Consider the following 26,434-nt stretch of genomic DNA (forward strand, 5'->3'; position numbering starts at 1 on the left):
ACATTGGGAATTGTAGTCTTGGGCGTAGAGCGTTGTGGGCGGAGGAACTGGGACCCAATCAGCAGAAAGCCAACTTCCTTTCCAGCAAGCGATTGGCTGGAAGTCAGCAGCGCCCGCCCCGGGGCGCAGTCGCGCCGGCGCTGGTGAAAAGCGCTTAGGCCGGCGGAGTGTGGGTACCTCTTGCATTCCCGGGACCGTAGTCCGTGATACAGCAGTGCGGCCATGGCAGAACCACAGCCCGCGTCCGGTGGCCTCACCGACGAGGCTGCCCTCAGCTGTTGCTCCGACCCGGACCCCAGCACCAAGGTGGGCGTAGAACCTAATTTTCCCGAGTCGGGGCCCCCTCTGCGTGGCGCGGCTGGGGCCCCTAGAGGGAGCTGTTCCCGGGCTCAACCAGGCCCGGCTTGGCCTGAATGATTCGAACTCTGGACTTGAACCTCATCCGGGCACCGCTGCAGCTCCGCCCGCCTTGGACGGATGAGAGTGGGCCGGGAAGAGGGCCAGGGGTGTCCCAACAGGAGATCAGAGAAAGGATCCGTTTAAGTTGTTTGAAAGACTGTGATCCTGCTTGCTTTGATTTGTTTGACTTGGGACAGTTACCTGAAACGTTGGCTCAGCCAGGATCAGAGACCTTGTCTGTGGGTTATGAGTGTTCCCCAGCCCCAGGTCAATAGCCTTGGCGGGTAAGGGCAGTTTCAGAACTCAAGTCTTGGTCCAAGGTTTCTACGTGCCGGCTCCTCCCAGCCTGGATGATTTTTCTTTCTTTCTTTTTTCTTTTTAAAAACTTATTTATTTTTATCGATTTGCACCGTGTCTTAGATGTGGCAGGCGAACTCCTAGTTGTGGCGTGTAGGATCTAGTTCTCTGACCAGGGATCTGTCGGGAGCCTCTTATGTTGAGAGTGCAGAATCTTAGCTACTGGATCACCAGGGAAGTCCCGGTCATTTTTCTGTAACTGCCTTGGCTCTGGGTTTAACTCCTCCAAACCAATCTGATGGCTCCTGACTTTAACTGCGCCCAGAATTTCGCTTTGGGTTGGCCTTTACAGTTGTTCACAGTGACACTCCTCTGCCTGGGCTTAATGCCCCACAGGAGGGATGTTAGAATCCTGAAAGGGAATCATGGAAATTCCTTCACTAATCCTCTTATTGCAGCAGAGACCCATTGAGAGGAATGACTGGTTGCATAGGAAGGCTTTTCAGCTTGCTTAACGTGTTTGTACTGAGAGTCAGTGTAACTCACTCAGGTGTGGTGCCTACAGGCCTTATCAAGATCAGACGGGGCAGCCACTCCAGGGTTTGCTCCAGCATACTCAACACTGTCTGCAAATGCCTTTGTATGCATTCATTTGACTGGAAAAGCTCCAATTCCTTGAAGATTGAGTGTGTGCTTTGTACAGACCTTTAAGACAGTTGCTGACTTTATTCCCTGCTTGCTTTTTACATTCAGGGTGAAGAGTCAAACACTTGTAATTGTTCAAGCCTTTGACTAGCACCTGATAATACTTAGCTTAGGAAAAATGTTAGTCACTACAAGACTAAGGGGGAAGAAATAAACATATACATTTCCTCTCACACTTATTTTTATACTCTTTAATGTTAAATACCATGTTATTTCACATAATACCGATTGAGTTATTCAGTGTAAATTAATTATCCAGATAACTGGACATTTTACATACTGGACTGTTTAAAAAAAAAAAAGATTCCAAAGAGAGCTTGATAAAATTGATTGATACAGTCCCTTGTGATCTTAATTTATGCATTCTCAATTTAAGTAGATTTCTCTTGATTTGAAGGAATTATTTTGGGGAACTAGTCATTTTCACTCTTGAGGTGCCATATGGGGGACATAAAGTGGACTGTGTAATATTGATAGTAGCTGTTATGTGTTGAGTTGTGCCAGGCCTTAGTTTGTTAAGTGTGTGTACTTAGTTGTTCAGTCGTGTCCAACTCTTTGTGACCCCGTGGACTGTAGCCCACCAGACTCCTCTGTCCATGGGATTCTCAAGGCAATAATACTGGAGTGGATTGCCATCCCCTTCTCCATTGTTAAGTGCATTACTTCAGTTAACCCTCACTACTGTGCAAGGAAGCCATACTCATTTCCATGTTACATATAAGTAGACAGTGGCACAGTGGTGCTGAGGAATTTGCCTAGGGAGAGCCCACACTCTAGTCTCCACCCTGTTCTGCTTCTAGATACTGACTATAGTGTTTTGAAACTTGACACAAGGAAAGCGTAAATTCAGTGATCATTGATCATCTGATATCTGTAAAGAGCATGATAGGTACCTTGGGGGATATTGAGATGAACAAAAAGATGAAGTTCCTTCCTGCACCAAACATACACAACTGTAACATAAGGTGGAACTGAGATTATATATATTGGAATTATAAAGCACTGTGGGAGCACAGAAGATAGAGATTTTCAAGGGTTGTGTCTCTTGTTGTTCAGTTGCCAAATCGTATCTGTCTCTTTCCAACCCCATGGACTATTGCACACCAGGCTTCCTTATCCTCCGCTATCTCCCAGAGTTTGCCCAAATTTATGTCCATTTAGTTGTTGATGCTATCTAATTATCTTATCCTCTGCCACACACTTCTCCTTTGCATTCAGTCTTTCCCAGCGTCAAGGTCTTTTCCAGAGAGTCAGCTCCTCCCATCACATGGCCAGAGTATTGGAGCATGAGCTTCAGCATCAATCCTTCCAATGAATATTCAGGATTGGTTTCCTTTAGCATTGACTGATTTGATCTCCTTGTTGTCCAAGGAACTCTCACGTCTTCTCCAGCACCACAGTTTGAAAACATCAATTCTTCAACACTCAGCCTTCTTTATAGTTCAACTCTCACAGCCCTATGTGACTACTATGGAAAAACCACAGCTTTGACTATACAGACCTTTGTTGGCAAAGTGATGTCTCTGCTATTTAATACGGTGTCTAGGTTTGTGGCACTAGTGGCAAAGAACCCGCCTGCCAGTGCAGGAGTCATAAAGACATGGGTTCATTCCCTGGGTCAGGAAGGTGCCTGCAGAAGGGCATGGCACCCCACTCCAGTATTCTTGCCTGGAGAATGCCATGGACAGAGGAGCCTGGTGGGCTACTGTCCATAGGATTGAAAAGAGCTGGACATGTTGAAGTGACTTAGCATGCACTAGGTTTGTCATAGCTTTCCTTCCAAGGAAATGTCTTAATTTCATGGCTGCAGTCACTGTCCAAAGTGATTTTGGAGCCCAAGAAAATAAAATCTGTCACTGCTTCCACTTTGTCACCTTCTATTTGCCGAGAAGTAAGAAAGCTGAGCGCCAAAGAATTGATGCTTTTGAACTGTGGTGTTGGAAAAGACTCTTTGAGAGTCCCTTGGACTGCAAGGAGATCCAACCAGTCCATTCTAAAGGAGATCAGCCCTGGGTGTTCTTTGGAAGGAATGATGCTAAGGCTGAAACTCCAGTACTTTGGCCACCCTGTGGGAAGAGTTGACTCATTGGAAAAGACTGTGATGCTGGGAGGGATTGGGGGCAGGAGGAAAAGGGGACGACAGAGGATGAGATGGCTGGATGGCATCACTGACTCGATGGACTTGAGTTTGAGTAAACTCCAGGAGATGGTGATGGACAGGGAGGCCTGGCGTGTTGCGATTCATGGGGTCACAAAGAGTCAGACACAACTGAGCAACTGAACTGAACTGAACTGAACTGATGGGACCAGATGCCATGATGTTAGTTTTTTGAACGTTGAGTTTCAAGTCAGCTTTTTCACTCTCTTTTTCACCCTCATCAAGAGGCTCTTTAGTTCTTTTTCACTTTCTGCCACTAGAGTGGTATCATCTGCATATCTGAGTTTGTTAATATTTCTTCCAGCAATCTTGATTCCAACTTGGGATTCATCTAGCCTGGCATTTGACATGATGTACTCTGCGTATAAGTTAACTAGGCAGAGTGACAATATTCAGCCTTGTTGTACTCCTTTCCCAATTTGGAACCAGTCTGTTGTTCCATGTCCCATTCTAACTGTTGCTTCTTGACCCACACACAGTTTCCCTGGGAGTCAGGTAAGGTGGTCTGGTATTCCCATCTCTAAGAATTTTCCACAGTTTTTTTGATCCACATAGTGAAAGGCTTTAGTGTAGTCAATGAAGCAGAAGTGGATGGATTTTTTTTTTGGAATTCCCTTGCTTTTTCCATGATCCAGCGATTGTCGGCAATTTGATCTCTGGTTTCTCTGCCTTTTCTAAACCTAGCTGGTACGTCTCAAAGTTCTTGGGGGTACTGCTGAAGCCTGTGTTGAAGGGTTTTGAGCATAACTTTGCTAGCACGTGAAATGAGCGCAGTTGTATGGTGGTTTGAACATTCTTTGGCATTGCCCTTCTTGGGGATTGGAATGAAAACTCACCTTTTCCAGTTCTATGGCCACGGCTGAGTTTTCCAGATTTGCTGAGATTTTGAGTGCATCATTTTAACAGCATCATCTTTTTGGATTTGTAATAGCTCAGCTAGAGTTCCATTGCTGCCACCTGCTTTGTTTGTAATAATGCCTCCTAAGGCCCACTTGACTTCACACTCCAGGATGTCGGGCTGCAGGTGAGTAGCGTCTATAGTATGAGGTATAATCAGGGTATTTGGAGGCTGAAGACCTATATTTGAATCTCTAATTCTGTCATTGGCCATAATGATCTTAGCAGGACACTTGGGCCGAGTTTGTAAAAGCAGCAGAAACAAAGCTGATATAAGGAAAAAATCTATCTATGATCTCTAAATTATGAAAAGCAATACAATTCAAGGTTGTATTTCAACTGTGGATATCGGGGAGTGAGTCAAGCAGACGGTGGGGGTGAGCCTAGACCTTAAAAGATAGATGGGATCCCAGCATCACACAGGAGATGGTTGCATGGGAGGGCTTCTAGATGGAGGAGACATCTGAGCAAAACTGGTAAGGTGACAGAAAGATGCAGTGTGAAATGTGTTCTGGAGAAATGAGTTATGTGTTTTTGGTTCAAGTTATTTAAGCAGTGGTAGAGAAGACTGGAATGGTGGGTTGAAGCCAGATCTTGGAGAGAACCTAGAGTGTCACTTCTAAGAAAATTGGATTTCATATAGTTAGTGGGGAACCAGTGAGGGATTCAAATCATTTTATAGAATAGATTGGAGAGATCTAAGTGTAGAAATGATGAGGACCCCTAAAAGGTGAGAAAAGTAATGAGGACCTGGTTTGGAAAGGAGAGAGCCGTGGTAGAAGGTCAGCTTGTTTGTTGATCATTTGCATCTTTGTCATAGAGGCAGACCAAAGAATATACAGCTACACCACATCCTGGGCAGACTTAATAATGTGCTTCAAAAAGCCAGTGCTTCTTCTATCCCCAAGTAGTGATCTCCTGACATTCTTTTTACTGTCTCTGTCAGTCCTCTTCGATACAGTTACTTGATGTCCCTTCCCATCTGAGTGGAAGATGAGGAGGTCAGGGAATACTTTTAGTGTTGGTGACGCTACAGTTTAGTTCAGTTGCTCAGTCGTGTCCAACTCTTTGCAACCCCATAGACTGCAGTACGCCAGGCCTCCCTGTCCATCATCAACTCCCAGAGTTTACTCAAACTCATGTCCATCGAGTCAGTGATGCCATCCAACCATCTCATCCTCTGTCGTTCTCTTCTTCTCCCACCTTCAGTCTTTCCCAGCATCAGGGTCTTTTCCAATGAATCAGTTATTCGCATCAGATGGCCAAAGTATTGGAGTTTCAGCTTCAGCATCAGTCCTTCCAATGAATATTCAGGACTGATTTCCTTTACGATGGACTGATTGGATCTCCTTGTAGTCCAAGAGACTCTCAAGAGTCTTCTGCAACACCACAGTTCAAAAGCATCAATTCTTTGGCACTCAGCTTTCTTTATGGTCCAACTCTCACATCCATACATGACTACTGGGAAAACCATAGCTTTGACTAGACAGACCTTTGTTGGCGAAGTAATGGCTCTGCTTTTTAGTATGCTGTCTAAGTTGGTCATAACTTTTCTTCCAAGGAGCAAGCGTCTTTTAATTGCATGGCTGCAGTCACCATCTGCAGTGATTTTGGAGCCCCCCCAAATAAAGTCTCTCACTGTTTCCATTGTTTCCCCATCTATTTGTCATGAAGTGATGGGACCAGATGCCATGAGCTTAGTTTTCTGAATGTTGAATTTTAAGTTTTTTCACTCTCTTCTTTCACTTTCATCAAGAGCCTCTTTAGTTCTTCTTCCCTTGCTGCCATAAGGGTGGTGTCATCTGTATATCTGAGGTTATTGATATTTCTCCTGGCAATCTTGATTCCAGCTTGTGCTTCATCCAGCCCAGCGTTTCTCATGATGTATTCTGCATATAAGTTAAATAAGCAGGGTGACAATACACAGCCTTGATGTACTCCTTTCCTGATTTGGAACCAGTCTGTTGTTCCATGTCCAGTTCTAACTTTTGCTTCCTGACCTGCATACAGATTTCTCAAAAGGCAGGTCAAGTGGTCTGGTATTCCCATCTCTTTAAGAGTTTTCCAGTTTGTTGTGATCCACACAGTCAAAGACTTTGGCATAGTCAATAAAGCAAAAGTAGATGTTTTTCTGGAACTCTCTTGCTTTTTCGATGATCAAACAGATGTTGGCAATTTGATCTCTGGTTCCTCTGCCTTTTCTAAAACCAGCTTGAACATCTGGAAGTTCATGGTTCATGTACTGTTGAAGCCTGACTTGGAGAATTTTGAGCATTGCTTTACTAGCATGTGAGATGAGTGCAACTGTTCTGTAGTTTGAGCATTCTTTGGCATTGCCTTTCTTTGGGATTAGAATGAAAACTGACCTGTGGCCACTGCTGAGTTTTCCAAATTTGTTGACATATTGAGTGCAGCACTTAGACAGCATCATCTTTTAGGATTTGAAATAGCTCAACTGAAATTCCATCACCTCCACTAGCTTTGTTTGTAGTGATGCTTCCTAAGACCCACCTGGCTTTGCAATCCAGGATGTCTGGCTCTAGGTGAATGATCATACCATCATGATTATCTGAGTCATGAAGATCTTTTTTGCATAGTTCTTTGTATTCTTGCCACCTCTTCTTAATATCTTCTGCTTCTGTTAGGTCCATACCATTTCTGTTTTTTATTGAGCCCATCTTTGCATGAAATGTTCCCTTGGTATCTCTAATTCTCTTGAAGAGATCTCTAGTCTTTCCCACTCTATTGTTTTTCTCTGTTTCTTTGCATTGATCACTGAGGAAGGCTTTCTTATGTCTCCTTGCTATTCTTTGGAACTCTGCACTCAAATGGGTATATCTTTCCTTTTCTCCTTTGCCTTTTGCTTCTTTTCTTTTCACAGCTATTTGTAACGCATAGTCAGACAACCATTTTGCCTTTTTGCATTTCTTTTTCTTGGGGATGGTCTTTATCCCTGTCTCCTGTGCAATGTCACGAACCTCTGTCCTTAGTTCTTCAGGCACTCTGCCTATCAGATCTAATCCCTTGAATCTATTTGTCACTTCAACTGTATAATCTTAAGGGCTTTGATTTAGGTCATACCTGAATGGTCTAGTGGTTTTCCCTACTTTCTTTAAGTCTGAATTTTGCAGTAAGGAGTTCATGATCTGAGCCACAGTCAGCTTCTGGTCTTGTTTTTGCTGACTGTATAGAGCTTCTCCATCTTTGGCTGCAAAGAATTTAATCAATCTGATTTTGGTATTGACCATGTGTAGAGTCTTCTCTTGTGTTGTTGGAAGAGGGTGTTTGCTATGACCAGTGCTTTCTCTTGGCAAAACTTTATTAGCCTTTGCCCTGCTTCATTCTGTACTCCAAGGCCAAATTTGCCTGTTACTCCAGGTAATTCTTGACTTCCTACTTTTGCATTCCATTCCTGGCACCCCACTCCAGTACTCTTGCCTGGGAAATCCCATGGGTGGAGGAGCCTGGTAGGCTGCAGTCCATGGGGTTGCGAAGAGTTGGACACAACTGAGTGACTTCCCCTACTCTTTTCCCTTTCATGCACTGGAGAAGGAAATGGCAACCCACTCCAGTGTTCTTGCCTGGAGAATCCCAGGGACGGGGGAGCCTGGTGGGCTGCCATCTGTGGGGTCGCACAGAGTCGGACACGACTGAAGTGACTTAGCAGTAGCAGCCCCTATAATGAAAAGGATATCTTTTGGGGGTGTTGGTTCTAGAAGGTCTTGTAGGTCTTCATAGAACTGTTCAACTTCAGCTTCTTCAGCATTACTGGTCGGGGCATAAACTTGGATTACTGTGATATTGAATGGTTTGCTTTGGAAACAAACAGAGGTCATTCTGTCATTTTTGAGATTGCATCCAAGTACTGCATTTCAGACTGTTTGTTGACTGTGATGGCTACTCCATTTCTTCTAAGGGATTCTTGCCCACAGTAATCTCCTGTTTGACCACTTCCAATTTGCCATGATTCATGGACCTAACATTCCAGGTTCCTATGGAATATTGTTCTTTACAGCATTGGACTTTACTTCCATCACCAGTCATATCCACAACTGGGTGTTGTTTTTGCTTTGGTTCTGTCTCTTCATTCTTTCTGGAGTTATTTCTCCCTTGACCTCCAGTGGCATATTGGGCATCTACCGACCTGGAGAGTTCATCTTTCAGTGTCCTATCTTTTTGCCTTTTCTTACTGTTCATGGTGTTCTCAAGGCAAGCATACTGGTGACATTTATGTTGGGTTTTACTGAATACAAAGAAGGTAGCTAGGTAGAACTGGGTGCAGGGATTGAGGGAAGAAAAATGGAAAGGAAAGAATAAGGACAGTGGCTAGATGGGTGAATGACTTTTCTCAGCAGAGAGAACTGTAGTTTATATAAAAGCACAGTGACAATAGAGAACCGATGCGGGGACCTGCAAGTATACAATGAGACTGAAGTTATAAGGCAGTGGGAGTTAATGGTGAGGGACACAAAGCAATCATTGGGATTCTCAGAGAAAATAGGAACATTCCCACTTGGTTTGTTTTTCTCATCCTGCGAAGATTTTTGTTTGGCAAATATATTTTAAATATATTTGTTTTTTTTTTTTAAGTATATTTCTGTGTATAATTAAAAAGAAATATATATATATATATACATTTATGGTGGATATGTGCTTTTTTTTTTAACTGCTAAGAGTATGAAATCAGAACCATTTAAGAAGAACAATTTAGTGGAGTAATGACAAAAGATGAAGTTAGAGAAGTATGCAACAACTGTATGCGCTTGCTTTGGGGATTTTCTTCTTAAAGCTGTAAGGCACCATTGAAATTCTGATCTTTAACCCAGAAATGACACAACTGGGTTCTTATTATAGAAAGCTCAGTCTGGTAGCGTTATCGGAATTCTGGATTGCATCACTCTGGATTGCATTTGGGTTTGAACTGTGGTGTTGGAGAAGACTCTTGAGAGTCCCTTGGACTGCAAGGAGATCCAACCAGTCCATTCTAAAGGAGATCAGCCCTGGGTGTTCTTTGGAAGGAATGATGCTAAAGCTGCAACTCCAGTACTTTGGCCACCTCATGGGAAGAGTTGACTCATTGGAAAAGACTCTGATGCTGGGAGGGATTGGGGGCAGGAGGAGAAGGGGACGACAGAGGATGAGATGGCTGGATGGCATCACTGACTCGATGGACGTGAGTTTGAGTGAACTCTGGGAGATGGTGATGGGCAGGGAGGCCTGGCGTGCTGTGATTCATGGGGTCACAAAGAGTTGGACACGACTGAGCGACCAGACTGAACTGAACTGAAGCTCACAAGAAGCAGACAGACCTGGGAGGCTTCTTTTTTTTTTTTTTTAAATGTCGATCACTTTCAAAGTCTTTATTGAATTTGTTACAATGTTGCTTCTGTGTTTATGTTTTGGTTCTTTTGACTGCAAGGCATGTGGGGTCCTAGCTTCCCAACCAGGAATGAAACTGCACCACCTGCACTGGAAAGCAAGCTCCTGACCAACTTGACCCGCAGGGAAGCCCCTCCAGGGAGGTTTGGACAATGGTCCAGGCAGGAAGTAGTGAAGACATGAACAAGGTGGTAGTGATCATTGGAGAGGCAAGGAGAAAGATTCCAGAGGGACTTGAGCAGTCAGGTGATCCAATCCAATCCAACGCTTGGATTGGGTTACAGAAGGAGTGGCAGAAAGAAACTAGGAAGATTCCATATGTCTGACTTGGGCTAACAAGGGATTCTAGAGACATTCCCTGAGGGGGATATATTAATAGTAGGAGTGTTTATCTGGGCTGTGATTAATTTGATATTTGACTCAGGTGGAAATGTTGAGTAGACAGATGAAGGTGTAAATCCAGAGCTGAGGTTAGAGGTATGGGCTGGGGAATACAGACTTGGGAATCAAAAGCAATAGTTAGTAGTAGAAATTCTGGGGTATATTTTATAATAATAACAAGAGCAATAGTAAGCGGGGTAACTTACTCTGAGACATAACTCTGCTAAGCGCTTACATGCATTTTCCCATTTATTTTCCAACTCAGCCCTAAGAGCTGAAAACCATTGTTATTTCCATTCTAAAGATGTGAAAACTGATGTTCAAGAAAAGTAATGATTTACTCAGGGTAACAGTGATAGAGCCAGCATTTGAACCACATTGCCTCTGAAGAATTATTAATAATTCTTTCATATTTGTGTATGTTTTTCTCCCTTTGCATGAGATTTGAAAGGCCTCATCATACTGAGGGCTTCCAGGATATGCCTGCTTCTCTTATTTGTTGCAAGAGTAGTTGGGTGCAGGTATGTTTACAAATACCATAGGTAATTTTAAAAATGAAACTAATTTCCTTTGTGTCTCCTACCTGTTTTTGTCTTCCTTATTTATAGATTAAGTATACTTGCAGTATGTTGTTAGCTGTTCAGTGGGAAGAAGGAAAGAACCACATGAAATCAATTTAGATAGGACAACAAGTGTAGAGGAAGTGGCTGAGTTATTTTCTGGAACAACTGTTACTTTCTGACATAGGTTGAATCAGAGAAGTAATGGCAGGAAAAAGATAGTAAAGAAAAAAATGGATCATACCATATTGTATATCAACCATGTGCTCCAGCTGTCACATAGTAAATAATCTTCCCCTCAAATACATTTCTTTTTCCAAAATGAACTTTCACAGAAGGCAATTGTGATTTTTTTTTTTTTAAGTCAGGAAAAAGCAAAACTTTATCCATTTCTGATTCATAGGAGATGTGACACCTAGGAGTAAAGTTAGGCTTTTTTCCCTTGATAAGAATCTGACCTTTGGTTATCTCTAGCTCTTTTTCCCACGGAAATGCTATTTGCTACTTGGCAATATTGCTTTTGGTAGAAATAACTTAACTTGAAGGTTGCATCTGCAAAGGGAGAATTATAAATATCTAATGTAGCTTTGGGTTTGCCTGAATTCAGTGCCTCTTTTAACTGTCCCATGTGAAAATTCTGAAAGCTGTGTCTGTGGAGTTGCCACCAGAGATAGTGGCCTTCTGTGGCACACAGGGCTACTACACCAGGGTGACTCCCACTCCTGCCCTAACGTGGATCTTCTCCCTGCACCTGAGCTGTATAGATTCTTTTCCAAACTCTTGCTGCAAGAGACACCTAACACCGCTCTGTTGGTAAACTGTGTTTTCCTGACTGCTAGCCTGCTAGCCTATAGTTGTCTTGTGACTCTGAATGCTTAGTTGAACCTGATGAAGACCCTTTGCTGGGGGTGATGCATCACATTTGAAAATTCATTGGGAGAGAGAGTTGATAGGCTCCATGGAGAGTTGGCCTCACTGTTATTAAGACCAGAACACACAGTTCAGACAAAGAAGTATAAAAATTTCTGAAAGTTTAGCTAATGCAAGATTGAAACTTTTATCCTGAGGTTGCACCTATTTGGTCACATCTTCAGGATCCACTTCTAATTTTAGTTTTCTTGTTATTTCCACCACATCTGCAGTTATTTCCTCCACTGAAGCCTTGAACCTCTCAAAGTCATCCGTGAGGGCTGCAATCAGCTTCTTTCAAACTCCTATTATTAATGTTGATATTCTGACCTCTTCCCATGAATCACAAATGTTCTAGATGGCATCTAGAATGGTGAAGCCTTTCCAGAAGTTTTTCAATTTACTTTGCCCAAATTCGTTAGAGGAATCATCTATGACAGCTATAGCCTTACAAAATGTATTTCTTAAAGAGTAAGTCTTGAGAATCAGATTTACTCCTTGATGTATGGACTGCAAGGATGGATGCTATGTTAGCAGCCATGGAAACAAAATTAATCTTATTGTTCACCTCCGTCAAAGCTCTTAGATGGCCAAGTGCATTTTCAATGAATGTATTAAAGGAATCTTATTTTTTTTCTGAGCAGTAAGTCTCAACTGTGGGCTTAAAATATTCAGTAAACCATGTTGTAACCAGATATGCTATCATCCAGGCTTTATTGTTCATTTATAAAGACCACAGGCAGAGGAGATTCAGCATGATTCTTAAGAACCCTAGGATTTTCAGAATGGTAATGAGAATTGGCTTCAACTTAAAGTAACCAGCTGTTTTTGTTCCTACAAGAAAATGAGCCTATCCTTTGAAGCTTCAAAGGCGTTGACTTTTCTCCAATTGTGAACGTCCTAGATGGCATCTTCTTCCAATAGAAAGCTGTTTCATCCACATTGAAAGTCTGTTTAGTGCAGCCACCTTTGTTCATTATTTTAGTTAGATCTTCTGGATAACTCTCTGCAGCTTCTACCTCAGCACTTGCCACTTTACCTTGCACTTTTATGTTATGGAACTAACTTCTTTACTTAAACTTCATGAACCAACCACTGATAGCTTCAGACTTTGCTTCTGTAGCTTCCTCACCTCTCTCTGCCCTCTAGAATGGGAGAGAGAGCCTTGCTCTGGATCAGGCTTTGGCTTGAGGGAATGTTGTGACCGGTTTGATCTGCTATCCAGATCTCTAAAACTTTCTCCATCTCAGCAATAAGGCTGTTTTACTTTCTGATCATTTGTTTATTCACCAGTGTAGCACTGTTAACGTCCTTAAAGAACTTTGTCTTCACAACTTGGCTAACTCGGTGCAGGAGGCCTAGCTTTCAGTCTGTCTTAGGTTTTGACACAACTTCCTTGCTCAGCTTAATTATCTAGCTTTTGATTTAAAATAAGAGACGTGGACTCTTCCTTTCATTTGAACTCTTAGAGACCATTGCACAGATATTAATTGATCTAATTTCAGTATCGTGTCTCAGGGAATAGGGAGCTGATGGTGGCTCAGATCATGAACTCCTTATTGCCAAATTCAGACTTAAATTGAAGTAGGGAAAACCGCTAGACCAATCAGGTATGACCTAAATCAAATCCCTTATGATTATACAGTGGAAGTGAGAAATAGATTTAAGGGCCTAGATCTGACAGATAGAGTGCCTGATGAACTATGGAATGAGGTTCGTGACATTGTACAGGAGACAGGGATCAAGACCATCCACATAGAAAAGAAATGCAAAAGAGCAAAATGGCTGTCTGAGGAGGCCTTACAAATAGCTGTGAAAAAAAGAGAGGTGAAAAGCAAAGGAGAAAAAGGAAAGATATAAGCATCTGAATGCAGAGTTCCAAAGAATAGCAAGAAGAGATAAGAAAGACTTCTTCAGCGATCAATGCAAAGAAATAGAGGAAAACAACAGAATGGGAAAGACTAGAGATCTCTTCAAGAATATTAGAGATACCAAGGGAACATTTCATGCAAAGATGGGCTCGATAAAGGACAGAAATGGTATGGACCTAACAGAAGCAGAAGATATTAAGAAAAGGTGGCAAGAATACACAGAAGAAGTGTACAAAAAAGATCTTCACGAGCCGGATAATCACGATGGTGTGATCACTCATCTAGAGCCAGACATCCTGGAAAGTGAAGTCAAGTGGGCCTTAGAAAGCATCACTACGAACAAAGCTAGTCAAAGTGATGGAATTCCAGTGGAGCTGTTTCAAATCCTGAAAGATGATGCTGTGAAAGTGCTGTACTCAATATGCCAGCAAATTTGGAAAACTCAGCAGTGGCCACAGGACTGGAAAAGGTCAGTTTCATTCCAATCCCAAAGAAAGGCAATGCCAAAGAATGCTTGAAGTACCGCACAATTGCACTCATCTCACACGCTAGTAAAGTAATGCTCAAAATTCTCCAAGCCAGGCTTCAACAATATGTGAACCGTGAACTCCCTGATGTTCAAGCTGGTTTTAGAAAAGGCAGAGGAACCAGAGATCAAATTGCCAACATCCGCTGGATCATGGAAAAAGCAAGAGAGTTCCAGAACAAACATCTATTTCTGCTTTATTGACTATGCCAAAACCTTTGACTGTGTGGATCACAATAAACTGTGGAAAATTCTGAGAGAGATGGGAATACCAGACCACCTGACCTGCCTCTTGAGAAATCTGTATGCAGGTCAAGAAGCAAAAGTTAGAACTGGACATGGAACAACAGACTGGTTCCAAATAGGAAAAGGAGTGCGTCAAGGCTGTATATTGTCACCCTGCTTATTTAACTTGTATGCAGAGTACATCGTGAGAAACGCTGGGCTGGAAGAAGCACAAGCTGGAACCAAGAATTGCCAGGAGAAATATCAATAACCTCAGATATGCAGATGACACCACCCTTATGGCAGAAAGTGAAGAGGAACTAAAAAGCTTCTTGATGAAAGTGAAAGAGGAGAGTGAAAAAGTTAGCTTAAAATTCAACATTCAGAAAACGAAGATCATGGCATCCGGTCCCATCACTTCATGGCAAATAGATGGGGAAACAGTGGAAACAGTGTTAGACTTTATTTTTTTGGGCTCCAAAATCACTGCAGATGGTGACTGCAGCCATGAAATTAAAAGACGCTTACTCCTTGGAAGAAAATTTATGACCAACCTAGATAGCATATTCAAAAGCAGAGACATTACTTTGCCAACAAAGGTCCATCTAGTCAAGGCGATGGTTTTTCCAGTGGTCATGTATGGATGTGAGAGTTGGACTGTGAAGAAGGCTGAGTGCCGAAGAATTGATGCTTTTGAAGTGTGGTGTTGGAGAAGGCTCTTGAGAGTCCCTTGGACTGCAAAGAGATCCAGCCAGTCCATTCTGAAGGAGATCAGCCCTGGGTGTTCTTTGGAAGGACTGATGCCAAAGCTGAAACTCTGGTACTTTGGCCACCTGATGCGAAGAGTTGACTCATTTGAAAAGACCCTGATGCTGGGAGGGATTGGGGGCAGGAGGAGAAGGGGACGACAGAGGATGAGATGGCTGGATGGCATCACCGACTCGATGGACATGAGTTTGGGTGAACTCTGGGAGCTGGTGATAGACAGGGAGGCCTGGCGTGCTGTGATTCATGGGGTCACAAAGAGTTGGACATGACTGAGCGACTGAACTGAACTGAACATTGAATATATTCAATGTTATCTTTGTTTTTGTTAATCTTTTTCCCATATACAGACTTATTTTTAAGGTTAAATGATTTTGGAATTTATATTACTCTGTGTTTTCTTAGAAATAATGTATTTATCTTATTAAGTCTTCTCAATCAGAAAAGTGGTGTTATCTTTCCATTTTCTAAACTGTTTTTGCCATCTTTATTGAGATAAAATTGATATAACGTATGTCATAATATTATATGTATGTCCACATACTTAACAGCATTTTAAATGTCTTCATCTATTCTATTATGCCTGTGTTAAAGAAGGAGATGCAGGTTCAATCCCTGGGTCGGGAAGATCCCCTAGAGAAGGAAGTGGCAACCCACTCCAGTATTTTTGCCTGGGAAACCCCACGGACAGAGTAGCCTGGTGGGCTACAGTCCATGGGGTTGCAGAGAGTCTAACACGACTTCACTACTAAGCAACAACAACTAGTTTACTTAACTGTTTCTTCATTGATAGAGGCAGTTTAGCAAGGTGGTTGAAAGCAAGGAATTTGGAACCAAACTGTTTGCCAGTTACTTTCTCAATAGTAAAATGGGGATGGTATCATATGTATATTATATATATAATATATATGTATCATTAGGAGGGTTGTTATGAAGATCATATAAGTTAATTTCTGTAAATCATTTAGAACAGTATTTGGCACACAGTTACTATGTAAATGCTGTGATGAATGTCTTTATACATAAATCTTTGTCAAAGTTTCTAATTATTTCCTTTGATAGATTTTTAGAAGGGCAATATCTTGATCAATGAGTATGAACTCTTTAGGATTCTTGAGATCCAGATTGCTGCTTAAAAAGATTTTAGATAGAATAGAAATAGGGATAGGATAAACAGGGTTGTTGAACTTGTTTTACAGAACTTGGCACAAAATCTATAGAAAAGAAAAAAATTTTAAAAACCCAACTCTTTGACCGAGCTACACAAATTTGAGCATAGCTTTTATGGACTGAACAGAAGCAATAATAAAGCCATGATGGACTAAGGGATTGCAGTGGTGGACTGTTGGTATCTTGTTACAGAAAGCAAAGCTAATGTTGGTAACAAGTAGTAAAAATTAAAAGTGTTTAATACATACTGTTTCCCCTTAGGATTTTCTGTTGCAGCAGACTATGCTGCGAATTAAGGATCCTAAGAAGTCACTGGATTTTTATACGAGAATTCTTGGAATGACGTAAGTAAACTGTTGGTACCTGTGATGTTTAAATACATAGCTTTACAAATATAGGCAGTGTTTTCAGATCTATTTTAAAAATAGATTAAAGTTTGCTTCAAAGGTCACAAAAGTGTTTTGGCCAGGAGTCTGGGACTAGGCTTGACTGGCCAGGGCTTCCGTCAGGTTCCTCTCCTCTCTCCCAGCCAGGTTCACTGGGCAGCAAGACACCAATGCTTGCATTTTCTCTTAACTCCCTTCTCACTGAGAGCTGCCAGTTTAATCCTTAACGTGTCCAGACCATTTTGATGTTATGGCCACTCTTAGCCTCTTGTTTTCTTCAGAAAAGATATAGCTATAAAGACACATTATTTAGAAAATTTAGTGAGTTTACCTAAAGTTGACCATCTGTCCCATTTTATAGGATATGTTCTCTTTTTCCAAATAAGTAATATTCACTGATATGATACCTTTAACATATTTGCTTTTCTTGATTTGTTTCCTTAAATAATATGAGGGTTTTTATTTATTTCTGGTAGTATAGATACATGCAGAATAAAATAATCTTTAATTTACTGCCTAGATAACCTTCATTAAGAGAAAACATCAAGTAATACAGTATATGTCTATATTTAGAAAATCTGACTGCTTCCGAGAAATACAAAGTGAAAAATGACAGCCTCCCTCTCCTAGTTCTCTTCAAAGATAACTGCTGTTAACAGTTTCTTGTCATTCTTTCCAGAAAAAGTGGTTTTGCACATAGCTCAGTCAGTAAAGAATCTGCCTGCAATGCAGGAGACCTGGGTTGGATTTCTGGGTCGGGAAGATCCCCTGGAGAAGGAAATGGCAACCCACTCCAGTATACTTGCCTGGAGAATCCCATGGACAGAGGAGCCTGGCAGTGTGCAGTTCATGGGGTCACAAGAGTCGGACACGACTTAGCTACTAAAGCACCATGACAGGTTTAAAGGACGTAATGAAACAAATGTATTGAACATCTGCTATTTGCCAGGCCCTTTATATGTTCTTTTCATTCAGTCTTCACAATAGGCTTATGAGATAGCTTATATTTCCATTTTACATGGAAAGGAAGAAACCAAAGCTTAAAGGCATTAACTTATGGCACCAAATCCCACAGTGGGAACATGGCAGATTTGGAATTTGAATCCAGGTCCAAACAACTCCAATGTTGATATTATTTTTAAAGTGTCCCAAATAGAGTACTCAGATGGTGAAGAATCCGCCTGCAATGCAGGAGACCCAGGTTCAATCCCTGGGTTGGGAAGATCCCCTGGAGAAGGGAATGGCAGTCCATTCCAGCATTCTTGCCTGGAGAATTTCATGGACAGAGGAGGCTGGTGGCTACAGTCCGTGGGGTTGCAAAGAGTTGGACACTACTGAGCGACTAACACGAGTACAACTTGATGTTATAGGAAAGATAATGCTGTGCTGGGAAAAGCAATGTACAACAGATTCAAGTGTTCCATTTGATTGGTCTGTAAGAGCTTAGGTGGTCTGCTTTGGTAGGTGCAGAGATAGTTTTTTGTGATTGGAGTATTTGAGTTGTTTGACACTTCATCATAAACATGTTTGAGTAAGAGTTATTTGTGATGAGTCAATGGCTAGATCTTAGTGAGCCAAGGCATATTACATAGCAGTAATAAGTAGAAGATTTGGAACAGAACTCTAGAAACTTTTTATTTGCTATGCTTCAGTCATTCCTTCTTACTGGTGTTGAACGAGGTCATCTTTAAGCATGTAATCCTCTGTAATCTAAAGAAAACTATACTGTGTGTATCCTCATTCCACCCTACTCCTTGCAAAATAGCGTCACACTCTAAGTTCATTTTAGAAGCCACGGCTTTGTTGGATGTTCTTCAGAACCTCAGGATGCGGAATTCATGCACTTACTCTCAAAATCAGTCTCTCCTTTCCCACTGCTCTTTTCAACCTACGAAAGAATCTTAAGTCTTCTCTGTTGTAGGATAATTGTCACCCTCCGTTCTGTTGCGGTCCATCCCATCATTGTGACTGTACAGATAGACCCCAGTTGCTAACCTCCCATTCTCCAGCTTCTGCTGTGCGTGCCGGTAAAACTGCCCTCACAGGACCTTTCTGTATCTACTCACCTCTCCTCAAACTTAATCCTGTCTGACCTTTCTGCAGTATTTGATACTGTCAACCACTTTATTATTGACATTCATATCTTCTGTGATATTAATCTGTCCTCTCTTAACACCTATCCTCAACTTATCTTCCTAGGAGTTTTGGCACAGTAAGAACTCAACAAATTTATTTTTTTAACTGAATGCCATGTATCTGAAAGGTGTGAGACATTATATTTTTCCCTGAAAAAATTTTCTTTTGAAGATATCTTTTGACACTTATAAACAGGTACCATAAATCCAGCTAATTTTCACTGTATTTGAAGAACTGATGAATTTCAAGTTTACATTTAATTTTTTTAATTTCATTGATATTTACAGATAAGTTTTTTAATTAGACTTTTTTTAGTGATTTTCCTTGCTTTTTAATTAAAACAGGCTCACTGTGTACTGTTCTTATTCTCAGTAGAACTTGAATATTGTCATGTTGATTTTAGTATGAATCGACTTTTCCTGTAAGTTGAGTCAGGCTTGTTGTTTAATTTCAGACTACTCCAGAAATTTGATTTCCCCACTATGAAATTTTCACTCTACTTCTTGGCTTATGAGGATAAAAATGACATCCCAAAAGATAAAGATGAAAAAGTAGCATGGGTCTTCTCCAGAAAAGCTACACTTGAGCTGACACAGTAAGTATGAGTCTTTCTTTTGTTTATATATTCTACATTTTGGGGGAAGCTTTTTTTTTTTTTAAACTTTTCCTCCTTACCAGTTTAATTCAAACTGGGTCTTATCTAACCACTTTCCATTTGTAACGCTATCCTTGAGTATTTTTTCATGGATCTTTGTGTTGTTCTTATGGCGCAAGTAGGGCAAATGAGATCATTTGCAGAGATTGTAATAATGAAATGGCAAGGTGTTTGTCAAACTGCAGCTAATGAATGTTTGGATACTACAGCTGAGATTGTCATAGGCATTCTCCTTTCTGTTCTATTCTTTATGCTGTTTTTGTGCAGTCTTTAAAAATTAACACAACAGATTTGTTTCAGGGTGTGCTGTTTCCTGTGTCTCCTGAATCAGAACAGCCCTGGAGTCAGACAGACCTGGTCTGAGTCTTGCCTCTGATGATAGCTCTGTGACCCTGATCAAGTTAAACCACCTCCCTAAGTGGCAGTCTCATTTGTAAAATGGAGATACTCAGATCTAATCCACGTAGCTGTTTTGAGGGCTTCATAAAATATAAAGTACATAGCACAATGAATGGTAGTTGCTATTATTATCATTTTATTCTTATCCAGATGCCTAGTTTTATTGTCTCCTTAGTCTAGTTTATCATTCTTTGCCTATTTGCTCTTTCTGTGGTTGAAAACTTAATGTTTACAGTAGCAGAGATTAGACCAAAGTAGCATATATACATGGAAAGATTTCAAAGATTGTTGCAGCTTTCTTTTCAGAATTTCTGTTCTCCAGGTCACTTAGAATTATGTTTTCTCTCCATCTGTAGCAACTGGGGCATGGAAGATGATGAGACCCAGAGTTACCACAGTGGCAATTCAGACCCTCGAGGATTCGGTATGTTTGCCTATTTGTGTGTAATACACTTTTATGGTTTTGTGATTTTGCATTGGGCACCTATTTATGGTTATAAGCAATCTAAAACGTCAATTTTTAGATTTTTGTTAGTATGGCTAATTTTATTTTCCACATGTAAGTTGTGTCCAACTCTTTGCGACTCTATGGACTGTAACCCTGTGGAATTAGACAGAGGACTAATTCCTCTGTCTGTGGAATTCTCCAGGCAAGAATACTGGAATGGGTATCCATTCCCTTCTCCAGGGCATCTTTCCAACCCAAGGATTGAACTTGTGTCTCCTGTATTACAGGCGGATTCTTTACCATCTGAGCCACCAGGGAAGCCTAATTTTATTTAGGAGTATAATTTCATCATGTCAGTCTAAACTTTACATTTATTCTCTCACCATGGTTTCATTTTTCAGTCTCAGTACTATATTTCCAGTAGACTTTTAAATTAAAGAAACAAAACCAAAAATGATGGTTAATAATAATCCTAATTTCCGCTAGCATACACTTCTGCCTTAATCTAAAATCTCTCAATCAAATGCCAGGATTATCAGTTTAAATGGACTGGTATATAGTCATTATCAACAATTAGCTTATTAAACATGAATAAATGGATATTGTTTTTTTAAGTAGGTTATTCTTAACAGATTGAACTATTTATGAGCAAATATTGGGCTTATGTCAAATAATTTATAATTCAGAGCAACTAATTATTGTACCCAGCCACTTAGATTCTTGTTCTTTAATATTTTATGGGTTTTGAACCAACTTGATTCAGTCTGTTTACAGATGCCTTGTGTTTTGAAATTAACCAGTTTTGGAAGCCACCTGTGGCACATGGATACCATGTTGTAATTTTTCCTTCTTTCTCTCTGCCTTGTTTGGGGGGTGGTTTTACCTAAGGTCACATTGGAATTGCTGTTCCTGACGTTCACGCTGCTTGTAAAAGATTTGAAGAACTGGGAGTCAGATTTGTGAAGAAGCCTAATGACGGTGAGTCTGCTGCTTGTTTTCCCAGGCCTCTTTAGCTCTAACACCTACTAAGCACTCGCAGAGGGTCCTGCTGCAGTTAAACCTTTTGGTTGCAAGTGACTCTGAATCCTACTCCAACCAGCTTAAGGAAAGAAGAGAAACAGTTGGAAGCACACCGAGTTATCTTAGGAAACTGAAAGGCAAACTCGAGGGTGGCTTCACATGGGACTAATTGCAGGATCTGGAGAGCCGTCAAAGACCGAGGCCGCCTCTCCACCCCTCAACCCTGCCCTTTTCTTGGTGACCACCGGCTTTTACTGTCTCAGGTCTAGTTAGCCACCCAAAACCTAAGTTCCTTAAAGTCTGTTTCTTCTGCTCTTAATGTAACTACAGCACGTCTGTTCAGTTCATAATTGTCTGGTTTTTCTTTTTCATCCTTTTATAACTTTTGCATGTCCTTATGATTTAGGTATGTCTCTTGACAATAGTATGTATCTGGATTTTGTTGGATTTACATGTATTATAATTATTTTATTTAGATCTATTTTTGCCATCCTAATTTATTTTTTAAATTTTTCATTTGGAATATTTCACTGTTTCATTTCCATCCTTTTTTTTTTTTTTCCAATTAGGAGGTTTGATATCCAAAAATTATTCTCCCCAGTAAGTCAAGAACTTGCTCCCTTCTACCTCCATTATCTTACTATACCCAGGCTGGGATAGTATTGATTTATTTTTCTTTTTTCTTTGGCTTGTTTTTTTAAGATAATAAATATGTAAAGGTATATATTTTTTCTCCGTGTATCTTGGTGTAACATCTTTTGGATCTTTCTGTCCCTTTATTAAGTACCTCAACCAGAACTGCTTTCAGAGGGTTTGTGAGGCAGAACTCTTGAGGCATTCCATGTACCCCAGAACCACGCCTTTATATATATAAATGACAGTTTTGTTGTCTATAAAACCTTAGTTTTATTTCCCTTCAGTCTTGAAAATACAACTCTGTTGCCTTATTTTTCCCATCCAGTGTTGCTGCTGAAAAATCTGCTGATTTGTGTTCCTTTGTATACTTTCTTCTGTTTTGTCCTAGAAGCTTTTTATATTTGTTTTCTTTGTCCTTAATTTCCTTCTGAGATTTCTTCAAACTGGCATACCAATTAGCTAAGTTTTCCTCAGATGTATCTGTTCTTATATTCGTCTTTGGTATTCTCATCTATTGTGTTATTTCAGCTATTATAATTTTGATTTCTAATTTTTGGTGACTTCCTTTTATATTGTTCAGCTGGTAAAGAATCCATCTGCAGTGCAGGAGATCCCAGTTCGATTCCTGGGTCTTGAAGAGCCCATGGAGAAGGGATAGGCTACCCACTCCAGTATTCTTGGGCTCCCCTGGTAGCTCAGACAGTAAAGAATACACCTGCAGTGCGGGAGACCTGGGTTTGATTCCTGAGTTGGGAAGATCTCCTGGAGAAGGGAATGGCTACCCAATCCAATATTCTTGCCTGGAGAATTCCATGGACAGAGGAGCCTTGAAGGCTACAGTCCATGGGGTCACAAAAAGTCGGACACGACTGAGCAACTTTCACTTCACTTCATTATAATTTTGACTTCTAATTTTTGCTGACTTTCTTTAATATTTTCTTATTCTTATTTCATATTCATTATATTTAATATTCTCATTGCTTTTACATATTTCAATAGTTCTTGGTCCATTGATCTCATATTTGTTCTTCAGTTAGAATTTATAATCCATTGTTTGTTATATAGTTATATTCCTCAAATTCTTATTATTTTGATCTCAGAGATTTGGGGAGGTTTTCTTTTTTTTTTTTTTTTTACTGAAACTATTAGCTATTCCAACCATCAGTTCAGTTCAGTTCAGTCACTCTGTCGTCCCCTTCTCCTCCTGCCATCAGGCAGTGTGAATGGGGGGAGACCAGACCTTGGTTCTTAAAATTCCAAATGACCTCAGGGACATGTGCAGGGCAGAGAGAGAAAGTAAGAGTTAAGACAAACACTTCACATTCTGTAGTCGTATCCTTTCCCCGCTTTGTCCCTGATGTAGTATTTGTAGGAGATGCTTCTGGTATTGTTTTTCCCTAACCCTGGTTGTGTGGCAGGTGTAACCTCTGGGGGATCAGTTGCTCCCCACCTGTTTTTCTGCCCTTACCCACTCCTGAGGACATCTGAACCAGTCGTTCGAACCCCCCGCACTGTGGGAGTAGGTGCTGAGGCCCAAGGCACTGGGAGCAACTAATTCAGCATCTTGGTACCAAAATAAATTTCTGAGGTCACACTTTTTCCATTTAGGCAAACAGCTCTACTTCTAGACCTATTATCCTCTCAGTCACAGTTATGAGGTCCTGGGAGAAAGAATCTGATTGGCACAGCTTGGGTTATACAGAATAGTGTATGACCAAGCATCTGGGTCCCTTGGCTGGCTAGAGGCACCATGCTACCGCCTCCCTTGAGCATCTATTTACTTTTTCCTCTTTAAGACAGTTTCTGTGACTACTCAACTAGTTGCATGAAGTTACATTGTGCAGGTGAAGTAGATACCTGATACCTACAAGATACAGCCAGTCCCACTGTTTATTTCAGGATAGTTGGTTTACAGCTATGTGTAGAAGATAAAATGTATCATTCTGAAAATCATGCATCTGGGCCACACCAATAGATTTTTTGAAGTTAAAACTATAAATGAAATAATGTAATTAACTAAAATGCAAAATAAAATTTGAATTAATAAATGTTATTTAAAATTTTTAAGTATATATATATTTTAGATCTCTCAAATAATGAAAATTATTTTGTTTTACAGGTAAAATGAAAGGCCTGGCATTTATTCAAGATCCTGATGGTTACTGGATTGAAATTTTGAATCCCAACACAATGATAACTATTATTTAGTTCTGTGAGAAGGCTGATTTGAAATTTCAGTGGAGACATTGTAGAGGGTAAAACAGGAAATCATTTGATTCAAGATATTCAGATAACAGAAGCATCCAGAACTGATGGATCCTTGTCCCAACTCAGATTATTCTTAAATCTATCTCCCTTTCCTTTTTCAGCTGTTTGCCCCTAACTGTTCAGTCATCCTAGTTTTAATGTAGTGCCTTGTCTTATGTCCTTGAATATAGTTGTATAACTTTACTTTTTTAGGCAATAATTAGAGCAGTTCCCTTCAGAGGCTGCATTTGCCTTCCATCTCCTGAAGAGATACAAGTCTACAAGTCTGCCTTTGAACCATCATTTAAAATAAAAAAAAACACTGAACATGTTTTTGTTATGGTTACCTTCTGGGGTTTCAGTTCCTCAGAAGTAACTTTTCACAATGAGAAGTTAAAAACCCTGAACAAAAATGAAGCTTCACATATATTTCAAATAGTATAAAGTTTATTTTACAAAAGAGAAGTGACTCTCGGGAGAAATTTGGAATCATGCTGACATGGATGCAGATAGAAATACTAATTTCTTCTTTACAGAGTACTCTGAAAGTTCAAGGACTAGCCTCTTTGGGGATGGGGAGGAGGATGGGAATATTATATACTGGTTATGCAGACACAAACTAGACTGTCACATACTTTATCTCATTTAATCCTCCACAGTGTCCTGTGAGATAGAAAGCAGGCTAACATGCAAAATTAATGAATCCAAGGCAATATAAATAGGCTCAAGTACTCAAGATCTCATCACCATCATCATCACTTGTAGTATTTCGCTGTACCTCACAACATCTTCATTAGCCTTTTTTGTAAAAACCTTCGGTGAGTTTGAGCATTGCCCTCTCAGCTTTGGAGCCTTGAGTACCCTGGTGAGGAAGAAGCAGAGGAGGAAGTCAGGAGCACACGGCTGCTCTGGGAATGCCCGGCCGTCCCTGTGCAAGTGGTGCTTGTGTTACTTGTGAAGAGCCCCTACCCCAAGGTCTTCCGCATGCCAGTCATCATGTAGGATACATTACGTTCAGTGATAACATAACTTAGTTAACAGAAATCAGCTCAGTGGTCTTCCTTGCCATGACTGATGGGTTTTTAAAACCAAACTGATGTTGAAAATTTCTTACGGCACAGATAATAAGAACATCCAGTTTGTGGCTTAACTCCATTTGGATTTTGTGTGTGTGTGCAGACACTGTTGGAAGACCTTTGGATAGGCCATGCCAACTGTGCTTACGCTGTTAGAAGCATTTTATATTTCCTTTTTGGATGGAATGGGTTTATGTGAGCTATTTGAACAAGTGGCAGTACTCACAGACTGAAATAAAATAAAAATTTAGATAAGACTATGCTTAATTTGTAAACTTCTATCCTGTACATTCTTTCTTAAAAAAAAGAAAAAGAAAAACTGCCCTTGAGAAGTACTACAAGGATTTGAAGGGGCTTGCAGACTCATTGAGAACTGGGAATAGTTTGTAATTCTCTACATCCAGCAAAGCACACATTTTCTATGAATAATGAAGAGTGAGGAAGATGAGAAGAGGAAAGGAGATAAGGGTGAAGGATTTTGATAGAAAAAGTACAGAGAAGAAGAAAGGCGAAATGTCAAAAGTGAGTTGTGGTTAAGCAATGCTAGTACATTTTGGGTTAATGGGTTATTAGATTCATAAATAAGCCTCTAGTGGGAGGGTTATTAGATTCATAAATTTAATCATTTAAACCTTACTCCCACAGAAAGAAGCCTTTTCTGCCTGCTAAGTAAAACTTGCCAAAAAGCCCTTGCTTATTCTTGAAGTTCATCCTTAGATGTGTTGAAAAAATATGTGTTGTATCTCCAGGCTTTGCTAGGGATTAGGAAAACTCACTTCTAAATTAATTTACCTGAGCAGTGGTGACATGAAAGGATGAATTAGAGCACAAGAAATGTTCTTGCTTTCCATGATTGGACAGTAAGACTGTATAGCTCACTGTCAATGTGAAATAAATCAGTCTCTCAGGAACCCTACACAGCTAAGCCTGGGACTCAGTTATAACACAGATGGTCTGAATAGGAGCTGATGCCTGAGAGAAAATCACTTAGAGCTTCCCCATGTAGCTTTCTCACCAGGATTGTGTACAGTGTATGTAACTATTCCTTAGCAACACAACTGCTTATGAAGAGGTCTGTATCAGTAGACGTGCATACTGCTGACAATAAGAAAAGACCCAACTCTGTTGGATGTAACAAACACTTCAGAGATTCTGGAATGAGTTGAGAGAGGGTTCAGAAATAACAAGT

The 26,434-nt window shown here is 40.6% G+C and overlaps 1 protein-coding gene across 1 annotated transcript; it reads left to right on the top strand.

Moving 5' to 3' along the window:
- The first annotated feature begins 122 nt into the window (after nucleotides 1-122).
- Nucleotides 123-25,512, top strand: GLO1 (glyoxalase I). Its single transcript, XM_040249775.1, has 6 exons — nucleotides 123-306; nucleotides 16,504-16,586; nucleotides 19,219-19,359; nucleotides 20,175-20,242; nucleotides 21,155-21,244; nucleotides 24,042-25,512. The coding sequence occupies exons 1-6, from the start codon at nucleotides 223-225 to the stop codon at nucleotides 24,128-24,130; spliced, it is 555 nt and encodes a 184-aa protein (XP_040105709.1). The 5' UTR covers nucleotides 123-222; the 3' UTR covers nucleotides 24,131-25,512.
- Nucleotides 25,513-26,434: the final 922 nt, after the last annotated feature.

This window comes from Oryx dammah, unplaced genomic scaffold (genome assembly GCF_014754425.2).
Source record: "Oryx dammah isolate SB20612 unplaced genomic scaffold, SCBI_Odam_1.1 HiC_scaffold_11, whole genome shotgun sequence".
NCBI classification, from domain to species: domain Eukaryota; kingdom Metazoa; phylum Chordata; class Mammalia; order Artiodactyla; family Bovidae; genus Oryx; species Oryx dammah.